Source organism: Alosa sapidissima, chromosome 5 (assembly GCF_018492685.1).
Source record: "Alosa sapidissima isolate fAloSap1 chromosome 5, fAloSap1.pri, whole genome shotgun sequence".
Lineage (NCBI taxonomy): Eukaryota > Metazoa > Chordata > Actinopteri > Clupeiformes > Clupeidae > Alosa > Alosa sapidissima.
Genome location: NC_055961.1, coordinates 18,206,215 through 18,226,591, shown reverse-complemented (window position 1 = coordinate 18,226,591; position 20,377 = coordinate 18,206,215). Strand labels below are relative to the sequence as shown.

Here is a 20,377-nt window from a genome sequence, read left to right as displayed (position 1 = left end):
GCCTGTGTGTTAACTTGAAAATGTGGAGTTTGAGTTGACTGCTGCATCAAAGCAATCAAGAAAAACTGTAACTGGGGCATTGGTGTTATACTTTGTTTCACTTTGTGAAGTCATGGGTTCTCAACATTGGGAAATGAAACAAATGAAACCCTAGCACTTGTGAGCGAGGTCTAGACTCACTCACTCATTTCCTCACTCTCCACGTCAAGCTGATGTGTGGTGAGCGTTCGCACGCATATCATTGCTGCCGTGCATCATTGGTGGTGGTTAGTGAGATTCCCCCTTCACTGTGAAGCTCTTTGGGTGCCAAAAGCGCTTTATAATATATGCAATGTGTTGTTGTTGATTCAACTTAAAGGTGTAACAAACCATTCAGATTAAAGGGTGTGACACAGCTACGACATAAAGCTGCAGCATAAGTGCTGTCCCACGTAAAAACACAACAGATGTCCTTCAAATATACATCTTTAATTCCACAGTCAGACCATTTATAATTTATATATAAATATGAATCAATTTTTTACATTCATGTTTCCAAGGTGAATTTAACTCAATCAAACATGTTAAAGATTTAAAAAAAATAATAATACAGATTTGAGACAAGAGTTTTTCCCTCCTTAATTCCAAATTACTGGACGATCTATGAAAAAGCATTTTAAAACGTATACATATTGTTTATTTTCATTTGTTAATTTTTCTTTCTGTTGTAACAGAAGTAATTGGACAGACCCCGCCCCTGGGGGAGTAGTTTCCACTCTTGGGGGCATGTCTTATTCTAGTGCAGTTGGAAGAGGTCACTGTGAACCTCTCAGGTGCAGGACAAGAGGAGTCACAATAATCTTGAGAAGAGTCCACACACTTTTGTCCTCGCCTTTCTTGTGTTTTCATGTGTTTCATTCTTGGACTCTTTTTAATAATATTGTGTCTCGTTATAGTGCAGAATGTTGGGGGAGGCTTGAATATGGTTAAGGGGTGTGGCTTTGCTCAGAACTGGATAGAACCTTGTCTCCCTCAGACAAGTCAAGCAGCCTGGACCTGTCAACAGATTGAGAGAGCAAAAAATACAAACACACACACACACACACACACCTCAGCTTTAGTTTAGAAAACTTCAAACACACAGTTGAAGTTGACTTGATTGTCATTATTTAAAAAAAAATTGAGAATAGCGTTAAAACATTGAATTTCCCTTTTGTCCCAATGCTTTTGCCCTCAATTGTACACAGATACACTATAGCATTCACCACACTCCAAATAAGCAAATTTCCCTCACAGGATCAAAAGAGTATATATACTTATACTTATAAAATAAGCATATGGGTATTACTGCCCCTAAAGAGAGGATCCAGAGTTAAAACAACCTGAGGTCTATGTATGAATGATAACAAGTTCAAACTTTCAACTTTTCAAATATTGTTGTATGATGTATGTTTGTATAGTAAGATTCAGCCAGATTCAGCAAGAAGTCGAACGTGCCCATAGTATAAGTATGTAAGTATATACTTTTTTTGATCCCGTGAGGGAAATTTGGTCTCTGCATTTATCCCAATCCGTGAATTAGTGAAACACACTCGGCACACAGTGAGGTGAAGCACACACTAATCCCGGCGCAGTGAGCTGCCTGCAACAACAGCGGCGCTCGGGGAGCAGTGAGGGGTTAAGTGCCTTGCTCAAGGGCACTTCAGCCGTGCCTACTGGTCGGGGTTCAAATTGGCAACCCTCCGGTCACAAGTCCAAAGCGCTAACCAGTAGGCCACGGCTGCCCCTCTCTGTAAACGTTCAAAGTTTACAACACTTTGGTTTGTCTGCAGGGACCCTATCCACATTACCACCGAAGTGTAAGGCTATTTTGAGCCTTGTCAGTGGTTTAAAAATTGCTATTTATTTAGACGTGGCTCCATGCCCACTGCTACAGGCTATAAACCATTTTGTTGCTAATGCAAACAACGGTCTAGCACAAAACTCCTCTGATTAACATAATTTTGCTCCCAAACTAAAGTTTGAACTCCTTATCATCCATCAATAGACCCCAGGTTTCTAACTCCGGATCATCCCTTCAAGGCTGCGTTCCCCAAACCTTTTTCTCTTGCAGCACTCTATTTACTATGAGAAAAGCTTACAGCACACCACCATAATATTTAGCATACAAAAGCCACAGCAGAAGTTTGTTGCTGTTTATTGCACCCTGGTTGCTGAGAAACTCATTACTCATACATTTTGATGCATAATTTGTTTAATGATCACTTTTCCTCCACACCCAACACATAGCTTCTCTTTGTTGTATTGTTTTTGTTTGTTTGTTGTATTTTCCTTTCCACTATGTAAAGCGACCTTGGGCTTGTGAAAGGCGCTATATCAATTAAACCTATTATTATTATTTATAATGTAGGGAAGCTATGCTTGAATCCATAGTGCAAACTATATCGCAACTGTCTTAAGGGACTGGCCATTCAGTGAAGTGTGTCTATGAATAGGGTAGGTGAGTGTGTGTGTGTGTGTGTGTACACAGGTGTGTGTTTTGTTTATATCTGGGAGCCCTTATGTGTGCAGAGAAACGCGTAGTGTTTGTCATGTGTGTTTGCATAATGACAAACATTATCAGTAGGGTTTCCACTTTTGCCAGACAGAAGAAAACAACAGAAGTTATTTTACCGGATACGTATTTAGTGGGTTTGATCCAGCAAGCCCACTATTGTTCTTCTTAAGTTTACTTTATTTATTAGTGGGTTTGATCCAGCAAGCCCACTATTGTTCTTCTTAAGTTGACTTTCTTTATTTATTTATTTATTTATTTATTTATTTATTTATTAGTGGGTTTGATCCAGCAAGCCCACAGCATGGCTGAAAGCAAGTCCACTATTGTTCTTCTTGAGTTTTCTTATTTATTATTCCTGTTGAAAAGCCATGCTGTGGGCTTGCGGAGCAATGCAGTTCGACACAGTTCGAACTCCAAAAATTCAGGCCCGAACCGGTGTAACTTGCTTGTTACTTTCGTGTCGCTGGCCCTTGTCGTTTTCGCGGTATTCAGTGTGCTGTAAGTATGTTGGGGATGTGTGTTGGAGAAGCTTCCTGATGAAATAATGCGCTGTGTATGTAGGGGGGGGGGGGGGGGGGGGACGGCAGGGACTTACTATTGCAAGCAGAGTACTGTATGTAATGTATGTGAGTGATGACAGTGAAGATGTATGTGTGGGCGGGAGGGGAGTGGAGCAGTGACTGTGTGTGTGTGTGTGTGTAGTGTGTGTGTGTGGGTAGGTGGGGGCAGTGTGCTGTAAGTATGTAGAGGATGTGTGTTGGAGAAGATCCTGAAGACAATGTGCTGTGTATGTGGGGGGGGGGCCAGTGTGCAGCAAGTATGTAGCGGAGGCTTACTGTAGCAAGCAGTGTGCTGTATGTATGTGAAGTGATGACAGTGATGATGTAAGTGTGTGTTGGGGATGGGGGTGGGGGGGGGGCAGGAAGGCGGCTAGGCAATCAAGGACATGGGTAGATGGAGGAGAAATCAAAAATAATAAATAAAAAGTGTGCAAAAGTTGGAGAAAGTCAGATATGTGTGTGTGTGTGTGTGTGTGTGTGTGTTTGTGTTTTGACGTGTGATGAAATAAGAAAATAAATAAAAGGTCTGTAGCATAGGGAGAGGGATGTAAAAGTGCTAAAAGTCTTGTAGGTGTGTGTGGGTGTGTGTGTGTGTGTGGGGGGGGGGGGGGGTCATGAGTGCTGAGGAGTGAATGAGTGCAAAGTCAGTATAGTGTGAGTTCAGAGTTCGGATGGCCTGGGGATAAAAACTTCTCCTGAGTCTCTCAGTTCTGGCTTTGTGACTACATAGGCGTCTTCTTGATTTCAGCGGTAGGAATAATCCATTGTTAGGATGAGAAGAGTCCTTCAGAATCTTTTGGGCTCTTAGGAGTACTCTTCTGGAATAGATATCTTGTAGAGCAGGGAGTTGAGTTCTTCTGCAGAGTACTACAATCTCTAACTGTGGAGTTCCCATACCAGGTGATGATGCTACCAGTTAGAACACTCTCAACCGCTGAAGTGTAGAAGGCCTTCATGATGGATGTAGAAACTTTGAATTTCCTTAGCTGACGAAGGAAGTAGAGTCGTTGTCTGGACTTCTTCAGAACATTTTGAGTGTTAACAGTCCATGTTAAGTCTTCAGTAATGTGGACACCAAGGTATTTAAAACTTGTGACTCTCTCTACAGGTTGCCCGCTGATCATTAGTGGGGTGTAACTGTAGTTCTGCTGCTGCCTTCTGTAATCCACTACCATTTCCTTGGTTTTATTGATATTCAGTGTCAAGCTGTTAGATTGACACCACTGTGCCACCTCATCAACCTGATCCAAGTAGAACTGTTCATTGTTGTTACTAATCAGGCCCAAGATCACTGTGTCATCTGCAAACTTGATGATGAAGGTATGACTACTGTTGGCTTTGCAGTCATGTGTGTAGATGTTGTACAGCAGTGGACTCAAAACACAGCCTTGGGGATTTCTCAACATTCCCGTCACGTACTCCTTAAGGGTTAAGCTTGCACCTGGCAGAGTTCTAAGCCATCTGGCAATGTCTAATGGCCTGGGCTGGGCTGGGCTGTCTGAAGGTGTGTGCATGTAACTTTTGACCCGTATGTCCGATTTTCATAAATGAGGTACTGTTGGAATCCTTGGATGAGGCCGAGTTCCATGCCCCTGATCAAACCCACTCTTGCAGTTCCTCGGAACCGCAATTCTAGTTTGTATTGTCAATAGGTCTACATGAATCGTCAGAAACCTCAGGAAATTTATAATTTGTCTCCAACGCCCTTTTAGGCCCACGTTTTAAGATAACCAAATAGTCAAACTGTAAATAAAGCAGATGTGTGACCAGTCCTCAGGGCAAGTGGCACACTTCCCGTGAAAAAAAGGTGCAGTAGGTTGTTAATGGACCGTTTCCATGTCAACACTGATGCCCTGTTCAGAGACGGCCTGCATTATAGCTGTGTTTTCTATGGGCACACACATGAGGACATTTTTACTGGCTTAAATATTAAATTTAAGTAATAAAATAAATTTTACCTGGCAAAAATCTGTAATTACCAACTAATGGAAACCCTGGTGTGTGTGTTTGTGTGACTCTACATGACAACAATTAGTATTTGTGTAAAAAGTAATTGCAATACAGTGTGTGTGTGTGTGTGTGAGATATGACCACCATCATCCCAGTCCCTAAGAAACAAAATATGAGTTGCCTTAATGACTTATACCAAACCAGTGTGTGTGTGTGGTGTGAATGTGTATGGTAGAGTGTTCATTTTAGGACATCCTCAGATCTCAGACTCAGGTGTCAGACTCGAAAAGGCATCAGGTCACAGCATCGGAGTATCCTAAAAGTCAGTCAGTCTCTTGACAAAACCTCTGTCATCTTCAGACAAAACAGCATTAGGTCTCGTAAAAAATGGCCTCGGACCAAAAGTCATCAGTCTCAGAAAAATCTCTGTGAAGTCTATGAAAGTCAAGTGTCAGACCAAAAAGTGTCATGTCTCAGAAAAATCTCCGTCAGCTGAAACTGCTTCAAACCAAATGACCTCAGCGTTAGAAAAAACCTCTGTCAGCATCAGAAAAAAAGTTGTCAGAGATAACTTTGCCCAGATGAGGAAGCTGTTGACTAGCTTTCTGAATTAGCTAAAGTAGATAGCAGCTTTTACGGTGAATACCGCAGTGGTGTTGTTTCTGTTAACTGGTACAGCAAGCAAACTTATTTGTGATACAATACAAAATAGTTGTTTTCTGCAAGTTCACTTGTGTAAAGCAGTACAAGTAAAATAAAGCAGTTTCACTTGACACAGATTTTTCTGAGACTGACGACTTTTGGTCCAAGGCCGTTTTTTCCGAGACGTAATGCAGTTTTGTCTGAAGATGACAGAGGTATTTCTGAGACTGAGTGACTTCTAGGCTACTCCGATACCGATTCGCCTGTGACCTGATTAGTTTAAGTCTGATACCGGAGTCTGAGATCTGAGGATGTCCTAAAATGAACACCGTAGTATGGGTATTATTTGTGTGTGTGTGTGTGTGTGTGTGTGTGTGTGTCCATTACCGGCTCCAGAGTTCAAGCTTTGGTCTCCTCTTTGGCACTTTTCTCAACCTTTAGAGATCAACACACACACACACACACACACACACACACACACACACACACACACACACACACCTCCACTGGTCAAAAAGTGAAATATAATATAAAACGCGCACACGCACACACACAATGATATGCCTAAATACATACACAACTAAACAAAAACACACACTAACATGCCTAATGCACACACAAACAGGAATACACAATGTACAAGTGAAGAACACCCATATACACACACGCACACACATATACACAAATACACCTAAACAGAAAGAAGAAACACACACATACACACCTTCTCTTTGAGCGGCTTGGGTGCAGGCTTCACCAGTTGCTCCATGGCAACATAGGCCTGAAGTGCATAATCATAGATGCCATCACCAGTAGCCTGGCAACACAATCAAAGGTGGATCAGTATCAAACCTTACCCATTCAACAAACAAACTCTAACAACTAAACACAAAAGTGTGCACACACACACACACACACACACACACACACACACACACACACACACACACCTTGGCCATTTCGGATGCCTTCTGAGGATAGTACACAGACGCTCCAATGGCCATCAGTCCAGTAGGATACACCAACTTCTTCCACCTAGAGCCTAAACATACACAATACATTATACACTCACACTTACACACACACCATCATCATTCCCACACACACACTCCCACACATATTGCATCATGTATGCAAACATCCACAGTCACACACCTCGACAGACAGACAGACAGACACACACACAGATAGTCCCTGTCCCTTACATACACTACCGTTCAAAAGTTTGGGGTCACTTAGAAATGTCCTTATTTTTGAAAGAAAATAACTGTTTTTTCCAATGAAGATAACATTAAATTAATCAGAAATACAACCTAGACATTGTTAATGTGGTAAATGACTATTCTAGCTGGAAACGACTGATTTTTAATGGAATATCTACATAGGTGTACAGAGGCTCATTTCCAGCAACCATCACTCCTGTGTTCTAATGGTACATTGTGTTAGCTAATCGTGTTAAAAGGCTAACTGATGATTAGACAACCCTTGTGCAATTATTTTAGCACAGCTGAAAACTGTTAGAGAAGCTATAAAACTGGCCGTCCTTTGAGCTAGTTGAGTATCTGGAGCATCAGCATTTGTGGGTTCGATTATACTCATAAAAATGGCCAAAAAAAAGATAGTCTATTCTTCTTCTGAGAAATGAAGGCTATTCCATGCGAGAAATTTCCAAGAAACTGATTTCCTATAACGGTATGTACAACTCCATTCAGAGAACAGGACAAACCGGCTCTAACCAGAAGAGAAGTGGAGGCCCCAGCGCACAACTAAGCAAGAGGACAAGTACATTAGAGTCTCTAGTTTGAGAAATAGACGCCTTACAGGTCACCCGGATGCACACGTGCATACACATTTCCAGCCCCTCTCTCACACACACACACACACACACGCACACACATTCCCTGCCCCTACACATACGCACATGTACTCATGCGCTCATACACACACATTTCCTGTCCGTCACACAGACAGACACACAGTCCCTGGTCCTCACATACATACATACATACATACATACATACATACATACACACACACATGCAAATTCTCTGCCCTACACACAAACAAACACACCTACCTCGGGCGAGGAACAGTCCCAGGATGCCTGCAAACCCGATAACCCCTGCTCGTGGATAGAACTCTGGGGGAGGGTTCTGAAGATAGACATAACCATCTGCACACAACAACAAACAAAACAGTCTTCTCACAAGAAGAAAACAAACCTGTATAGAAACAGGAATGTAAACACAAGTACGAACAAAAAAAACAAAACCCAAAACATAGATAGATAGATACTTTATTGATCCCCAGGGGAAATTCAAATTCACATAAGAATATTAAAAACATGGTGGATGTAAAAAAAAAAAAAAAAAAAAACATATTTACAAAACTATCTGTACACGCACGCGCACGCACACACACACACACACACACACACACACGCACTTACACACACATACACATACACACACGCACGCACACACACACACACACACACACAAGCTGTCCGTTCATTTGAGTTGGAAATTCATTTAATATTTCATCTTAAACAAACTATACCGATGGGCTGCTCACCACTTTCTAAATAATGTTTCCAGCCAGCTGATGTTGAGGATAATCCTTCCTGAAAAGGTCCAGCCACTCCAACTCAACAATTTGCTTCCCTTATAACTTTGTAGGCTACCAATCACTGCTACAGTGAGAACTTCATCAGCTTGCAAGGAATCAGGAATGAAGAGAATGTGTATAGGCAAAGTCTACTGAAACAGGCCTGTTGCATGATACCGTTGACGCGTCATGACCATCACACAGTCCACTGTGCCCAGGCCTGTCTACTTTGTCACTTCATGACAAAGCCAAAGATCCTTAATATACATTTCCCCATGTGAACAGCACCTGACACACACACACACACACACACACTTAGTCTCTCACCTTTCCCCATTTGAACGGCGTCATCCACTATCGGCTTCACCTTCCCATACACCCCCTTCAGGTTCCAACAGGATATGACAACACATAGAGGAGCAAATGACATTATTATAGAGGGAACATGGGAGGCATATGCATGGGTGGGTTTGGGTTTACCCTGGCCATATGCATGCCTGCTACACCACACTGAGAGCAGTCACAGCGGCTTGGGTGCAAAAACCATCAGAAAACGAACCAATGGAGCCACAGCATGGTGCTTTAGCCAATGGAATGAAAGCAGTATGATGCTTTTCAGCATTTCACAGATATATCATCACAACAGATATATCTATTTTTTGTGTGTAGAAGAGTGTGTGTGTGTGTGTGTGTGTGTGTGTGTGTACCTGTACTTTCTTCACTGCCGAGTTTGTGGTTTGCTGAACAGCAGTGATGAGGCCAAAACAGCAATAGTGTTGGCATGACGACACCACGACACACAGCCATTTGTACGCGTGCGTGCACACGCACACATACGCACCAACATAGCGGGACAAATGCAAATTCATTAAAACACTTGTATCTTAAATGGTTACAAAAGAAATTCAAGTATATTAGGACTTCAGACTTGAGTTACCTCAAGTTCAAATAATACAATTGCCAAAAAGAACCAATTCATTAATCATTAATTTGTTAGTGTTGTTTGTGTCCTTAAGTGCTGTTGTGTTATAAGAGTCGCTCGTGTTGTTAGTGTCGAGTGTGTAGTTGTTCCTGTTATTAGTGCTGTTGTGTTATTATTGTTGTTGTGTTATTAGTGCTGTTGTGTTATTGTTTGTGTTATTCTTGTTATGTGTTTCTTTAAGTATTGTTTTGTTTGTACCATTGTTAGGTGTTAGTGCTAGTGTAAGTTGTTACATTGTTGTGTTGTTTTGTAATTAGTGTTGTTATTAGTGTTGTGTTGTTTGTGTTATTAGTGTTGTGTTGTTTGTGTTACTGTTCATTGTTAGTGTTGTGCTGTTTATGTTATAGTATAGTGTTGTTCTGACATTAGTGTTGTATGTTTTGTTAATATTTAACTCCTTGCCTCCAACACACACACATACACACACACACACACACACAGACACACACTTATGTACAAAATGAACTCCCCACGCCCCAACACAAACACAAACACAAACACAAACTCACACACTGTCTGTGTCACCATGTATGCAGTAAAGCCAAAGCCTCCCCATTGGCCATGCAAGGCAGCGCTTTGGCAATGAGGGCAAGCATCTAACAACTAGCAACTATGAAGCACATGCAAGTTCCCAATGGAGTGGTAAAGGACAGAGCGTATCACACCAGCACCTTGTGGTCCTAGGGCTGAGCATGGGTGTTCTGAACGGCATGTCTCTATTCTGTGTATTTATCACCGAGAGAGAAGAAATACTCTTTTCTGATTGGTATTAATTCTATTTCTAATAAAAGGACAGGGGACAGTTATGAAGTAGATCTGGTAAAAACAATGTAATCACCGTTCCATATCAATGCTTGGTGTGTCTGCATTGTGTGTACCGGTATGTTATGTACGTATGGGGCAGCCGTGGCCTACTGGTTAGCACTTTGGACTTGTTACCGAGGGTTGGTCGGAGGGTTGCCGGTTCGAACCCAGACCAGTAGGCATGGCTGAAGTGCCCTTGAGCAAGGAACCTAACCCCTCACTGCTCCCCGAGCGCCGCTGTTGTTGCAGACAGCTCACTGCGCCGGGATTAGTCTGTGCTTCACCTCACTGTGTGTTCACTGTGTGCGGAGTGTGTTTCACTAATTCACGGATTGGGATAAATGCAAAGACCAAATTTCCCTCACGGGATCAAAAGAGTATATATACTTATACTTATACTATCTGTACGTATCATTCATGTCTTACATATGTCTGCCTTGTGTGTATGTGAATAGACTTAATTGCAACACGTTTTTATTCTAAGGTGCAAGAACAGCAATTACAGGACTTAAATATCTTACTAAATAAAGATTCTATTTGAGATGATCCTTCCTCATCCTGGGTGGTAGCATTTACTTCACCAGGAAATGCCTGAGAGGTCAGTTATGAATGATCTGGGTCTATATGCACATGCAGACAAACTCATCAGACCATATTGTCTCCTTGCAAATTCCATAGCATGTGTGTGTCCACCAACCCCCAGTGTGTCTATCCACTGAACCCTGTGTGTGTGTGTGTGTGTGTGTGTCCACCAACGCCCTGTGTGTCTGTCCACGACACTGTGTGTGTGTGTGTCCAACTTCTGGTGTGTCTGTGTGTGTCCACGGGGGGGTGTCAGGTGTGCTTGCGTACCTGTCCCCAGGTGATGTATGGCTGGGTGGCTTGGCGTACAGTGGTGACCCCCTGCTCCAGCTGGCCTGCTGGCGGCTCTACATAACGCAGTCTGGGCTGTGGACTGGTGTACAGGGACAGCTACACACACACACAAGCACTAATCAGGAGCTCGTCTGGCACAGGGACACAGGGCTAAAGCAGGGGTAATGGGGCATTACATTTTATATTTACATGTTGTCATTTAGCTGACGCTTTTATCCAAAGTGATTTACAACAATTAAGGTATAATAAAGTTACCACTAGGATAATTTGTTAGTGCAGCAATAACAATAAGTACTACTAACATAGAATAGTGTGTGTGTGTGTGTGTTAGATCTGGTTTTTACCTCCTCCAGGCTAAGCTCACTGCTGGGCGATTTCTCATCAATGGGGGTAGCAGCAAAGACCACTCCCATCATCATGCCCACAGGGCCCTGGGCTGGAACCTTGCAAATCGTAGCATTCTGTTTTTATTTACAATTTACACAGCAACCCAACCTTTTTGGAAACAGAGTTATTTATCACAGGCCTAAGGTTACACAAGTTACACAAATGCACCCAGCTATGCAAGGCAGCATAATGCGTGCAGTGAGATTTTCAAATGCATGCTTGGTGCCGCCCCTCGAGTTGGGCTATTACATTAGTCATGGCCAGACCCTTAATCTTTCTAGATTAACAGGGTCTGGAATCTCCAGGCTAGGGTCCTGCCACTCTTTCATCCAAAAGTTGACCAGTGCAGCCAGTCTGATTTCACAACCTATGAACCTTTTCACCTCACCTCCTTTTTAATAAGGGTAAAAAAAAAAAAAAAGTTGCTTAAGTCTGACAGAGTAATTAGTGTGACTGTGCAACCAGGTGATATAATCAAGGGTAAAGTCCAGGCCTCCATGAAAATAAGATTTATTAGGTTGAGGCAGCGAGTGGGTAGTAATTTTTTTTTTTTTTTTGTAGACTACTCAAAACAGCGGGGGGGGGGTCGTCTTTATTTTAGGCCTACTGTCAATGCAAAAACGGAAAAAACTGGACCCGGTTGGACCCGGAAACAGAATTATCTGAACATTTTTGCATCATGACTTAACAGCTGAATACCTTCAGGCAAAGATTCTAGAGCTCCGCTCTAAGTTTTTTGCCTTCAGGCAACTCTTTTAATACGTCTTCAATGGACAACAGGGATGCAGGGTTGGAGGAGAGAAGTTTCAACCATGCACCTGACACCCCGTTGTGCAAGATTGGAAACCCTTACTACAGGGCAGGCTCTATTCCTTCTTTCCTCGTCTTACAACAACTTGTCGCCACCTGGCGGTCATTCCCCAGTTATGTGTATATCTGCAACTCTGCACCTGACCTAGGAAGCCGAATCAATTTGAAACTTTTCATCTACATTTTGTACCCCAAAATCTACACATTTCTTGGACAAAATTAGTATTTCTTTGAGTTTCATGTCGAATCGCCAAGTATGTACTATCCAACGATGACGCTATTGATAACCCTCTGTCTTGGCAGTGACATATTTAACGTCAACGTAACCACAATTTGAGTCACTGAAACAAGAACTTGACTTATGTAAGCCGTTAGTGATCTGTTTCTGCTTTTTGTCACAATAATCCACGCCAATGTTATCGCAACCTCTTCGACATTGACGTTGTTTCCGTAAGGACAAGTAACGTTAGCGCGCTGCTTTAACGTGTGATCGTCTTCTATCACAAACTAAGGTGATAAATCTTAAAGTGGCGTGGCATGACATTTCATTTCACCCATTCCGCTTTACACCTAGGAATCTGACAGAATTCCACGTACAGACTTAAAAGTCCTTGACTAATGTCTCGGTGTTACTGACATTTCATTCGAGCTGCAAAGACCTTAAATGACCTCGTTCTTAATCCACAAATTCGCTCAAATGAACCTAGAAAACCTTCCTTCTGCACCTAAACCAAGTCAAATATATTGCATCAACTTAATATATTGTAATACATTAACCAGAGACTCAACGTTACATGGTATTGGTTACAGGAAAACAACTAAACTACCCGGTATCAAGTTTAAAGATGGGGGGAAAAGCCACTTCTTACCTTGAACATGGTTCTCTTTCTTCTTCTGCACTGTGGCAGACGTGTTGTCAATTGAAATATCGCCCCCTATCACTTCAGAATATAACGTGCATTTGTGGTGTAGAATGTGATGGTAAAAAAATATGCAGAAGCGAGGTACGTTTTAGCAACGATTTATCAAAAGCTGAACTGTATCTTGTTAGAATGAAGTTAGTGGAAGTGGGTGTTTTTTCACAGTTTAAAGCAAATATCTTAGAGCGGAGCTCTATAATCTTTGGTTTAAAGACGTACTTAGTGCACTCTTTGGACAGAGAGGGTTAAAGCGGAGCTAGTAATCAAGGATCTTTGCTTTGGACTTCTCTGTCTAGCTTGTGCTGTTGCCCTGACAACAAACGTCCACAACCCTCACCCAGGCTTGCTATCTACTGACTAGCGAGCAGCGATGGATTCTAACGTCAGGTGAGCAAAAGTGTTAACCAAAATGATTCTACTCAATATTTAATTTCGATATGTAAGTTATGTTTTTCTTTGCATTAATTCAGTATACTAGTCATGTTATGTTACAACATGGAAAAATGGCATAGACAAAACAGCAGGCTGGAAGGCCTCTGAATTTGACCCTTGAGCTACATACTTCAGGCACTGGATGGCTCCATGCTGTGGAGAGTCCTACATGTCAAAGCTTAGGTCTATTCAGGATACACTAGGCCTACTCATTTTAGTAGACCCTGGGTGTCTGGTTTCTGTCTCTGGACATCATTAATGCCCTCCGAATTCACTCACTGATCAAATTAAATTAATTTAAAAAGATCCTAACAGTAACACAAACGTTAGACTAGCTGGATATAGCTACATTTCAAAGTCAATAAAACAACAACTGCAGTTTAAAAACATGGAATGTGTAGGGGGGAAAATTGGGGGCTAAACTATTACACTGCACTGCGGGTTGCATGGTCACCATCACCGTTAATTGTGTAGGCTATTTAGTTTTGACCTCCAACAGACAGTTTGTGCTGCTATGAAGATCCAGAAATTCTGGAGGTCCTACCAGGACAGGACTCTGTTTCACCTGCTTCTTCAGACAGTTCGGAAGGCAGTGAGTATCTCTTTGACTTTAACATCAGTGTACGTTTAGAGTTACCTTAGCATTCACTGTGTGCTTAGGTTGGTGTTAGATTCTTCATCACTGCAAACACTTTACTGTTGGTGTTTTAATTGATATTTGCTTTGTGATGTTCTACATTGCTCTCTAATCCTGAATGGCCTTCCCGAGTGCCCCAGGAGAGTTCGCTGACTCCTGCCGTCCTACGCCAGCTAAACCCTAGAGAGGCCCAACTCCTCACAGACCCCAGCATGCACTGCAAGGTGCGCTTCAGGTATATGACAAACTGACTAAGTACACAGCTGTCTGTCTTTCCATCTCCAGTTAGCCTGACTAACTGCACAGTAAGCCATTAGAAGGGCTGGGTGGTTGCCTGTGTGTGTATGCCTGCGTGTGTGTGTGTGTGTTCTAGTTTATGAATGTGTGTGTGTGTGTGTGTGTGTGTGGGGGGATATTAGTGGGATAATAATGCCTAACCCCTCTGCAAATAAATAAGCTCATCCCCTTCATAATTGGATACACCTAACCCCTGCATAAATGTACAGGTTCTGTGGGTCTCAGTTCCCACCCATCATCGTCTTTAAGATTTTCCAGAGTGGCGGTAGACAGCACTACATCTCAGGGAAGAAAATATTCAGGCCGTACAATCAGGTGAGGGGAACTTTGCCAACTGACAAATAGTGAATCTAGAGTGTTCTACATTAACTAGAACAGTCTAAACTTCATCAGACTGAAGTGGGCATAATTACACATTAACAGATCAGACAAGAATGAACTTAATTGGCTTGAATTCACTGGACCAACTCAACGTCATCTCAACAGACAAGACTTTCAGACATTTACATTTGACAGAGCAAACTAGACGTAAACAAATTTACACAGGACAACGACCGATTCACAAAGAATGTGACAACAGATCAACAGATGTGACAACAACTACAACAGATTCACACAGAACAGAATTTCAACAGTTATCCATACTGTTCCAAGTTTGGTAGTGAGGTTTGAGGTTTGAGGTGAGGATACATAGCCTAGGGCAGTGGTTCTTAAACTGGGGGTCGGGACCCGCAGGGGGGTCGTCAAAAATATTGGAGGGGTCGCAAAATGATTTGCATTAATGATTAAAGACATTTTTCTAAAGGTTTTTAGTCAAAGGCTGCCATTGACATTAATGCTCTGACTGACTCTGCTTCCAATGCCCATCTCGCAACATTTCGAAACCAAATTCCACCGGTTAAAGAGAGGGGGGTCGTTAGACTTGGTCCATGTTTTTTGGGGAGTCGCCGAACAAAAAGTTTAAGAACCGCTGGCCTAGGGTAAGGAGTAGCCAGACACAATGATATCTGATCTAAAAGATGCATAGCTAGACCCACTAATATAATAATATAAGGATCATGTAAAGTCGCTGCATAGTGAACAGAGGAGCTGTTCTGTGTCTGTTTACTGAGGATGTAACAGGCCACACCCCAGACCTGCAAAATCATGGGAAACAGGAAGTTCCTGGACCTGCTGGTTACGGATGAGCTGCTGCATCTCGGGCAGCGTGTTGCTGATGCAGCTGATGTCGTCTGCATGAGAGACTTCATGCAGGTCAGCACTTTTCCTTATTCCCCCTAAGAGTTAATCAATATACTGGACTTAATTAGATAATTGAATATTGGTAATATTGCTGATAATTATTAGTAAAACAAATTCAGGAAATCAACTAGAATTCTGCTAGCCAGATGGAAGAGGCCTCCTTATTATGCTTATTATTATCAGCCTATCCTGGTAACATTTTGATAGGAAATTAATCCTTTGGGCTAAAGCTTTCTCTATACACTTAGGGGCGGATTCTCCAATGTGCGTAAGGGTGTTGTCATTTACGTGTGATGGAGGGAGTTATGCGTTTTGGGAGGAGCAACCCCAAAATCTGGGTTTATTACAACTCTTGTGCGCATTCTGCCACTGACTTAAGCACCTTTCCAGCTACGCGCTCCTGAGGGCTGTATTAAGGCTTAACCACTACAAGGTGAAACAGCATATAGTTATTGTCGGCAATAGGCCTAGTTTTAAATACATGTAGGTTACACAGAACGTTACAAATTAACATTACAGTATCAAATGTTGTGCTTAATATGCTGATACGGCTTTATGTTTTTCCCCATTACAGTCACAAGGTGGCATATTTCTCGACATTACCTTATCCATGAGGCTACCATGTTAAATAGGGAAAACCCTGTTATAATCACCTCCTATGGATATTGGACATTACTGACTGTGCATCTTCAGTTTTAACTTGACGTGAAGTCATGATCCCATAGCCTACTTTGTTCGAATCTGTCCATTGCTTTCCAACTTGACGAAGTCCTCCATACATTTGCACAGACGCCTGCACTATTGTCGAGCAGTATCGTTAATATTCTCTTGTCTCTGATTCGTTTGTAATTGAGGCTGGTATTGTTATGCCAGTCTCTACTGTATTCGAAACTGCAACTGCAGGTCAGTCTACAGCTTCGTTAGCATAGATAAATTGATATTATTAGAAGCAACTGCCATTCTCAACTTTCTTTCTCAACAGGGTTTTTAAATTATGAATCTACACACCTGAAGCATGTCTTGGCTCTTTTTAAACAAACCTCAGCGCAAAAGGTTGTTTGTTAAGTGAATTCTTTGTTAGGCCTTCCTTCACCTTCACCTTCACCATGACACTCACTCTCTTGAGCACCTTGTCATGCACACATAACTAAAGGACTATGGTTGGACTACTTTTTGCACCTTTCAGGGCTCTACACTAACATTTTTTTCCAGGAGCACTTGTGCGCCCAAGTTAAAAAATTTAGGAGCACAGACAAAAATTTGGGAGCACAGTCAGTTCTGTACTTAACTTACACATAATCTAACATTACACTGCAGCTAACAGTTAAACATGCCAGTGCACCAATTGCGAATATTAAGAATGACTGACAACATTTAGACTACAGGAAACAGGATTTTAAAGATCAGTGCCTACTTTATTTTCAGTCTGTTCTATTTTCCTACATTTTAATAATATAATACATTGCCATATTTGCATTTAGCCTGTATATCAAGTATCCTGCCAAATGTAGGCTAATTTATTTATTTGTGAATCCACCTGTAGCTAATCCAAATATGGCCATGGTGACCTATCTGACTGCATACTGCCTAATACTACTACTAAAACAGTCCATTTTCTCTTCCACAAAACCCAACATAGTCTAATCAAGGATATATATATTTTTTTATACTTTTATTTTTTATTTGAAATATCTGCATTGATGGGGGCAGTAGCCAAACGTTAGGCCTACTTTCGTTTTGCACTTAAGCTTGTATTCGGTGTAAACAAACAAGCATGCGTGGAAGCCTGGAGTTGTCAGTAGCGTTCTACCTTTGAATAAAATGGGAGTATTACGGGAAGCTACTTTTGTGCCTGTTCGCAGCCAATACATCAACTGGGCTAAAAGGCATGTTAGGTTACCTTTCCTTCTCTCACTGCATTCTCAGAATCTCATCCTGTTCCTCCTATATCCGATGAATTCGGTGGATAGAAGAACTAATTTCTTTTCATCTTGGCTGGCAAACATTGACATGGTTAGAAGTCATTCGCACCAGTGCGCCTAAATATTTTTTTGCACTCGCACGTCATCATTTTTACTCGCATGTGCGAGTGAAATGGGCGCACTGTAGAGCCCTGCCTTTACCATGACACTCACTCTCTTGAGCACCTTGTCATGCACACATAACTAAAGGACTATGGTTGGACTACTTTTTGCACCTTTACCATGACACTCACTCCCTTGAGCACCTTACCAGTCCCGGCCCTGTCACTACAAGCGTCTTATGCTTGATCACCCTCAAGCACATTGGACTTTTTAAATTTAATTTATATAGTGTATTTAGTATTTAGTTTAGTTAGTTTTCTTAACTTCTACTGTCTTTATTGTACAGTGGAGTTTAGTTATATGTTTATACTTATACTTATGTTTTCCATGTTTCCACCATTTCTGCTGTAAGTGCATGTTGTGTGTGATGTCTGTATGCTACTGAGACCCTTGAATTTCCCCTTGGGGATCAATAAAGTATCTATCTATCTATCTATCTCTAGGCTATGTGATGACACACAATTTTACTGTAGGCCGTTCGCTATTCAGTTCACCATGTCTACGTTTTCAAAATCAAAGGCTGGTTTGTGCTCTTTCTGGATTTAAATGGCATTCAGAAGGTCAAGGAGAAAGTCCACATTCCACGTTTTCATATCAACCTAAATTAACGAGGTGGTGGATCAGTCCGGTTCTATTTTAAATACCGGTAAATCACACCTCTTTCATAAGGCTACCTTGATTGTGAACTTCCGTGTTGTGGGTGTGACAGAAGCGGAAATGAGAGAATGCGCGTAACTGAAGTGCGTAAAAAAGGACTTACGTGCCGTTTACGCGTGAATGGGAGAATTCACCCTTTCACTGATTTTGAATCATTTTGAAACTGAGGTGGGGAACAAAGTAGCTGTAGCGCTGTAGCAGTCATCGCTGCCTTCACACATGGCGCTGCATCACATTTTCATTCTTGGCATGAAACAGTAAATAAAAGTAACAGTAAATAAAAGTAAATAAAAAGTAGCCTGACCATTGTAGAAGGCTTCCCAGTTTATTTGGTGCTGGGTCACGTATCTTACTCTAAATGCAGTATTCCAGTCATCTTGACGAACTGCCGGCATACCTTGGTGGCCGTAGCAACAGCTGGCGTACCCTGAGACTCCATCCTCTCCCTGGCCCCACCCTGAACTACGCCCACCTGCCCCTGGGGAGAACCAGCCCAGCGGGTGCACACCTGAGGCCAGACCTCCTCCAGGGGGTGCTGCAGGGTTGCCACGCTGCTGTGGAGACTGAGACTCCTGGAGGAGGAGCTAGAACACTCAGGTAACCATAACATTCCATAGCTAATCACTTGAAAAGTCTGTCTGGTATTCTTTGCTTGACACATTATGGTGCTGCTAACAGAATCAAAACCAGCGTTTCCACTGGCTCTCATTCCCGTTGCTGTGGGAACCGTCTGTGAGTACAGTCCTTGCCCATCCTTCCACTCAGGTCTCCGGCAGCTCGTCCATCGTCCTTTGCCTCGGTTCCTTCCTCCGAGAGAAATCACTCCCATCGGCAGACACCATCCTCCTCACGAGCGTCTTCAGTACCCTCTTCCTCTCGGAGGTCTGGAAAATTCCACCGTGCCATCTCCATGAAGATGCGCCAGCTCTACATCTCTGGCCACCATAACAAAGCTCACCAACTGGTAAAGACAATGTCTCATTTCTCTACTACTGAAAAGTCATGTTCTTATTATTGCCTTTTTCTTTTTTGGTCCTTTTGATGTTTGTGCAAACACAATGCAGAACTTGAGAGGGCTTGAGAAAATGTTTGAGAAAGAACGCTAGATTTCCACTACATGCTTTGTTTAAAGAGTCACTCCAACAGTTTCGGAAGCAACAATCTTTCTTTCTACAAGACAATACCGCATTTTGTTACAAAAACACAAAAAGATAAACATTTAAACTCATACATCCGAATGCCTAGGTTTTCCTTTGCTGTTATTTTTAATTGGCAAAAACCCTTTCCATTTTCCCATAGAGATGTTTTTCTTGGGATACAGTAAGTGTTACAATGCTAAAAATGAAAGCATAAAGCTTGTGATTGACTTCTCCCACTCTACTGGCTGTTGTAATTCCAGAGCCCAGATTCGCCCCTGAGGGTCAGGCCAACGGACACGGTCCCTGAGGGTAAGGAGGAGGGGTTTAACAGGAGCCCCTCCCCTTTCTCAAACAATTCAGACTGGGAGAAGGAACAGGAAGAAGCAGACAGACTGTGTGATTGGTCAAGGAATTTGGGGGAATTTGAGGATGATATTGAGCCAATGATCTGATGCTTGTTGTTTTAATAGCTATGGTGTTAATGATTATTGTGCAACAACAAACAAGGACTTCCTTTACACCATGCAAACAATATACTTTACAATACAACATATGGGGCTCCATATGGAATAATAAATGAAAATAATGAAATCTGTCTATTTCATCGGGGAATTACTTGAGTGAGTTGTGTATTTCCAACAAACACGTAACATTCCCCAAAGGTTCTCTGAAGGTTACACTCAAGGTTCAATTTTATGGAAACTTCAGTGGACATTCCTAGAACGTAAAAGTAGTTTTTGCAGAACTTCTGGGGAACTTTCAGACAGCCTTTAGAGAACGTTCCCTGAAGGTTTTATTAAGGCTACATTTTGGAA

The 20,377-nt window shown here is 42.1% G+C and overlaps 2 protein-coding genes and 1 long non-coding RNA gene across 8 annotated transcripts; 2 read left to right on the top strand and 1 right to left on the bottom strand.

Annotated features, from left to right (window-relative positions):
* Nucleotides 1-449: 449 nt before the first annotated feature.
* Nucleotides 450-13,160, bottom strand: apooa (apolipoprotein O, a). Of its 2 annotated transcripts, XM_042091084.1 has the most exons (10): nt 13,024-13,160; nt 11,302-11,400; nt 10,934-11,053; nt 9,003-9,035; nt 8,623-8,677; nt 7,766-7,861; nt 6,639-6,730; nt 6,413-6,505; nt 6,076-6,123; nt 450-1,035 (listed from the first exon to the last, which is right to left on the bottom strand). In XM_042091084.1, exons 1-9 carry the CDS (start codon nt 13,030-13,032, stop codon nt 6,088-6,090), a joined length of 633 nt encoding a protein of 210 aa, XP_041947018.1. In that variant the 5' UTR covers nt 13,033-13,160; the 3' UTR covers nt 450-1,035; nt 6,076-6,087. The 2 variants fall into 2 exon arrangements, with proteins under 2 accessions (XP_041947018.1, XP_041947019.1); XM_042091085.1 differs by lacking the exon at nt 9,003-9,035.
* Nucleotides 2,578-5,107, top strand: LOC121708441. Its single transcript, XR_006031647.1, has 3 exons — nt 2,578-2,659; nt 3,548-3,551; nt 4,733-5,107. It is a non-coding gene; the product is annotated as an uncharacterized LOC121708441 (long non-coding RNA).
* c5hxorf58 (chromosome 5 CXorf58 homolog) lies at nt 13,107-20,153 on the top strand. Of its 5 annotated transcripts, none has more exons than XM_042091080.1 (9): nt 13,107-13,158; nt 13,371-13,461; nt 13,990-14,098; nt 14,248-14,378; nt 14,650-14,755; nt 15,563-15,694; nt 18,788-19,020; nt 19,189-19,387; nt 19,823-20,153. In XM_042091080.1, exons 2-9 carry the CDS (start codon nt 13,445-13,447, stop codon nt 20,012-20,014), a joined length of 1,119 nt encoding a protein of 372 aa, XP_041947014.1. In that variant the 5' UTR covers nt 13,107-13,158; nt 13,371-13,444; the 3' UTR covers nt 20,015-20,153. The 5 variants fall into 5 exon arrangements, with proteins under 5 accessions (XP_041947014.1, XP_041947015.1, XP_041947013.1 ...); XM_042091081.1 differs by having other exon boundaries at nt 13,981-14,098; nt 14,284-14,378; XM_042091079.1 differs by having other exon boundaries at nt 13,981-14,098.
* Nucleotides 20,154-20,377: the final 224 nt, after the last annotated feature.